This window comes from Bison bison, unplaced genomic scaffold, assembly GCF_000754665.1.
Source record: "Bison bison bison isolate TAMUID 2011002044 unplaced genomic scaffold, Bison_UMD1.0 scf7180017853652, whole genome shotgun sequence".
Lineage (NCBI taxonomy): Eukaryota > Metazoa > Chordata > Mammalia > Artiodactyla > Bovidae > Bison > Bison bison.
In genome coordinates this window covers 16,754-21,594 of record NW_011484225.1, presented here as the reverse complement: position 1 = coordinate 21,594, position 4,841 = coordinate 16,754, and the positions used below count along the sequence as shown (strand labels likewise).

Sequence of the window (4,841 nt, the reverse complement as noted above, 5' to 3'; positions counted from 1 at the left end):
AGCCATGCCAATGAGCGATCCTGATTCCGAAAACCTATAGATGAGCTAGGACACTGCATCTAGAAACAGATTAAAAAAGAAAATCCAGTGTATCTGCACCTGCTAGGTCAACAATCCTAATGATCCTGAAGAGACTTACCTGAATGAGAACACTAGTTTCCTGAAATCTGATGGAAAAAAACAGATTCTCTTTCCAGAAATTTCCAAATAGCTCTAAAATTCTACATATAATTTTAAGGAATTCACAGATCCCCTGAAGTCCATCCACGGAATACCAGTTAAAACATCCAATGTCAAACAAACTGACTGTGCCTAATTAAAAATCAACTTACCTAAGCCCCACTGAACCAAACTTTGAATCTTGGGCTTATTTTGGGAGTACTTTTCCTAAAAAGATAAAAAAAAGAATGAATAGACTTTTTTGATTAGAAAGTAACAATAAATATGTATTTGTCTTTACTGAATAAATTATCATGTTATTAGCACTTCTTGAACAAAGGGATTTACTGTCTATCTGAGGGGTTTTGTGTTGTTTTTTTTGTTTTGTAATTTCCCGTTCACCACAAATTGCTTAGCAGAATGGCTTATTATTGCCACAGGAAGCGAAGATTTCAAATAGAGTGGTTTCAACAACCCAGCCTTTTTATTCTTCTACTGAAACTGAAGAGGATGAAAAACACTCAATCCCCTCGATAATTAAAGTGGAAATCCTTTCCCTGTGAGATTAAATCTTTAATATTAAGTCTATTTCCTGATTTGCCATGATTTTAGAGCCTTTATCTGAAAACTGCCCATTTGAAGCAGAAATGACCCAATTTAATGTGACAAAGGAGTCTATATCCAGATTTGGAGACACGTACCCCAATCTTGAGCAAATGAAGTATTAACATTCTCTTAATAATAAAAAGACTTTTTACATGAACATCAGATGATCCTAAAGAAAACTAGGAACTAGGCTAGAAAGTATCCACCTTCAAGAAGTCTACAGTAAAAAATGGAAAAAGAGATATGTGGGTATTAGAAGATACCAGAACCAGCTGCCACTTGGAAAATGATTTGTTTATTTTAATTCAATTCAAGTCAGAGCAAGTTATACTAATACTGTTAAATGGCCTTAAATAATAAATGCTGAATTTAGGGAGGACATAAAGGACATTTTAAAAAAAAATCGAGTACTGCTTCATTAAAATCCATTATGAGTTTTTTCTGCACATAAAAAAAGAAAAGCTACAGATCAATGTTTAGACTGACTGCCCACTTCTTCTGCTGCATAATCTGTTAACTATGAGGAAAAACTAAATCAGTTCTTAAGAATGAGAATCAGTTCTAATTTAAGAAAATTAAATTAGTTCTTAAAGAAAGGGACTAGAACTTGTAGGTCTGAAAATGGAATCAGGAATGAAAAGTACTTTCATTCACGAAGAGTTCAATCTACAGGAAAATAAAAACTAGTATAATCACAAAAAAGCTTTTTTACTTATAAGCAGTACAAATAAACATGTTGATTACTATTCTGTCAGGTTCAGAGGCATTTTGCTGCACTAAGCATCAAGCACAGACAAGAAAGTAAAAAACAAAAAGCAACCTTAGGTTGAAAGGTAAAGAGACAAAGTACTTTTAACCACAAAAAAAAAAAAAAAAGAGCAAGAGAGAAATAATAGTAGTCATGCAGTCATGCCTACATGGTACAAAAATATTTGCAAATGTGCTGACCTTATCTTAACCACCAGCAGATGGTTTAAAAATCTTCTAGAACAAGAGAATAAAGTCTAAATGTGTTACAGCACATTATGTGTAAAATCTTTAGGTATTTCATAACTCTATAATATGGTTATGATACTCTAGTATAATGACCTAATTTATGTTGCTGACAGGGTCTATGTTTACCATTTTCTTTCTAAATTGGTGAACAAAAGTTCAGCACTGGCACAGACAGTGGAAATTTAAAATTTTAAAAGATCTGGATGAAAACTGAGTTTATAAATCTCAATCAAAGTAAATCTAGACCACAGCATACACATCTACATTCTGTTACTTTGTCATCAATTTTCAAAATCAAGTATGGCAAATATATAGATCAAAGTCCACAAAAACATTCTGTAGACTGTAAGCTTCAGTTTCCAATGTTAAAAGCTGCAGATGTGCTTTCATGAACATAATGACATATGTCTGATCTAAAACCTGAGCAGCACAAGTCAATCTGTAGATGCAGATCTTTGATCACTAGAGGAATCATTTCAGTACTCAAACATGTAATTCCACCCTCTTTTAGTTACCTACTCTCTTATTATTGCATTTGAAATGCTCTGTACCCATCGTGCTTAAAGTGGTACTGACTTATAGAATCTGTGAGGAGAGAAACTTCCTAACTTTAATATATATAAATGTTTGCAGTGTACCCTTTTCCTCCTACTAAAGTTCCAGTCCCAGTATCCTCCCTGGTGGACGATAATGTTTTCGTAGCCATGACCAACAAGATAGGTACCATGGGGGAATTCCCTGCTGGTCCAGTGGTTAGGACTCAGACCTTTCACGGCTGTGGCTGGGGTTTAAGCTCTGGTTGGGGAACTAAAACATCCCGTAGGCCAAGCAGGCCTGGACCAAAAAAAAAAAGATAAGTACCATGGGCCTCTGCTCTCTAGGCAATGTGACACTCTCTGCCCAGTAGGAAGGAAATTCTCTCCGCAGCTATGGCAACAGCTGCCACCAGGAAGTTAGGGCTCTCTGCTCTCTTCCAGAGATGGCACTGATGAACATTTTTAAGGTGGGCACTCTTTAATGTGGGGCCCTTTGTTGTGCCTTTTTCTGAAAACTTAGAGCGAATATAGACTTTTCACTACTGACTCTAAACAGAAATGCATTCATTCTATTTTCAGAATAGCTGTACCTGACACCAACTTGTATATGGTTCGCAATAATGTCGGAGATGAGAGATGCTTTCTTCAAGTTGGGTCCTTGGTTCTTCCACATATTTAGACTGATGCTCAGGAACAGAGTAGAGTGAAAGCTGTAAAGATTGAAAAACAAAACAGAAAAAAATGAAGAAGGGTAGACAGCAATGAAATAATAGTCGTCAAATTTATAAGCACCGTATTTCTAGTAATTCATGAACGACAGTGACTAAGCATTACATGCACCCTGAACCTTGCTTTAGACCATCTTTGTACCATACTTACTCTTAATAAGGCCTAGGCCAAGAGAGCAGGGCTCTTCTGAGGTGTCGCAGCCTCCTCCGACCCTGCTTGTAGCAGACAAAGCAGCCCTCTTCACCCATTTTATATACTGGTATTTGTTATTTCACCTTAGATTTAGTTTGAAAAAAGGATTCTATTACTCTAAAGGGTGGGTGGTGGGGTAGGAAAAAAAGCTTGAGAGTAACTGAAGAGTCAGTCTAGACTTAGTTCTAGTCTAGTCTATCCTAGTCATCTTCTAACGATCAGTCTAACGCTAACGAAAGCAGGAGAGCAGGTTTGTTCCCCAGGCAGAGAGGAAATGTTTCAGAGCCACCACGGGCTGCCTGCTTCACCCTCAAAGATGCCACTGCCCCAAGGCCTGAAAAGAAGAGAGGAAAGGGCAAAAAAATAAGCTATTTAGCTTTATGTAAACACCATTCAAGTAACCCTGATCATGACTGAAGGTAGATCTTTATGATACTCTACTCAGAGTATTTTACTTTCAAAAGAAACCAAATAGCCAAAATAATCAGTGGGAAGTAGAGACAAAAAGGAATGTAAACAATGGAGAGATGATTTCCTATTTTATATATTCATATTTATTAAGCATCTACTTATAAGCCTCTAATCCAGCCAAGAAGCAGGATGAGCCCTGGTCTTTAATTGCTTAGGAGAGGAAAAAATGTGAATGTTTTCCTGGCTTAATAAGCAGTCTAGAAGCAGGAAGATCACTTAGAAGTGACTTGTGCTTACAATCTACTGGGATAGAGCAGTTTCCCCAGTAAAAATCTAAGAAATATTCCTTAATTATGCCCTTAGCTAAGTACCATTAATTAAAGTTGAAAAAGCCATAGTGTAGCAGCATCCCACATATAATAACAACTATAAGGAAATATATTTCTTCCTTTTAAATATCTTCCGAATTGTTATATCTTCCTGATAGTCAATTTGTATCCTTCCCAAAGTAACTCTATCAGATATTCAAAATAGATTACAACATATTACCTCATTAACCTTCACAGTATCTTTGTGAGGTGAGTCCTTTTTTGATGATGCATAGACCTTGAAGGTGAGCAGGCTCAGGCTGGCCGGCCCCACGTACCTCTGAATTACCTGAAACACAGAAGCAATTTAAGCTTTCTCCCAATTCTCCAAACTGAAGGTGTGTAAGGTGGGCACACTTGCAACCTCAGCCACTTCTGCTCCAAAGGGCTTATTGTGCATTATGGGAAATAAATGTATTCTTGAAGTTTTATGGAAGTCAGAACCTAAAAAACATGTTCTCATGGACTCAAAATTCCAAGTCACCTTTACCTTCATTTCCAAAAGACAGTAGTTCCTGAGTTTTCTACTTAGCCTTTTAAGTAAAATAAAAGATACACTACACACACACACACACACACCAATAACAGGGGAAGGAGTTTTTAATGATCTCACCAATTGATTCATTGAACAGAGTGAAGATCCTTTCTGTAATTCTAAGAATGAAATGTTCAGCAGCCCTTGCTTTCCATTCCTACCCAGAGCTGCTCTCCCCTAATCTCAGTTTCTGAACTCACACTCTTTCTGTGCCTTGCTCTCCCTGACCGGGTCACTCATGCCCATGGCTTCAACACAAAGCCAGTGACTCCCAGATATGCAACTCCAGGCCAGAGCTTTCTTCTGAGC

At 37.2% G+C, this 4,841-nt stretch overlaps 1 protein-coding gene across 1 annotated transcript in view; it reads right to left on the bottom strand.

The window, feature by feature from the left end:
- Positions 1 to 332: 332 nt before the first annotated feature.
- The window catches only part of APOO (apolipoprotein O), a gene marked incomplete at its 3' end in the record, with an annotated part of 5,986 nt that continues 1,477 nt past the window's right edge, over positions 333 to 4,841 (bottom strand). Inside the window, exons 2-4 of the mRNA XM_010855021.1 lie at positions 4,179 to 4,286; positions 2,888 to 3,007; positions 333 to 387 (exon numbers count right to left, since the gene is read on the bottom strand). Of these exons, the coding sequence (XP_010853323.1) occupies positions 333 to 387; positions 2,888 to 3,007; positions 4,179 to 4,286 (283 nt within the window). The remainder of the gene's footprint in view (positions 388 to 2,887; positions 3,008 to 4,178; positions 4,287 to 4,841) is intronic.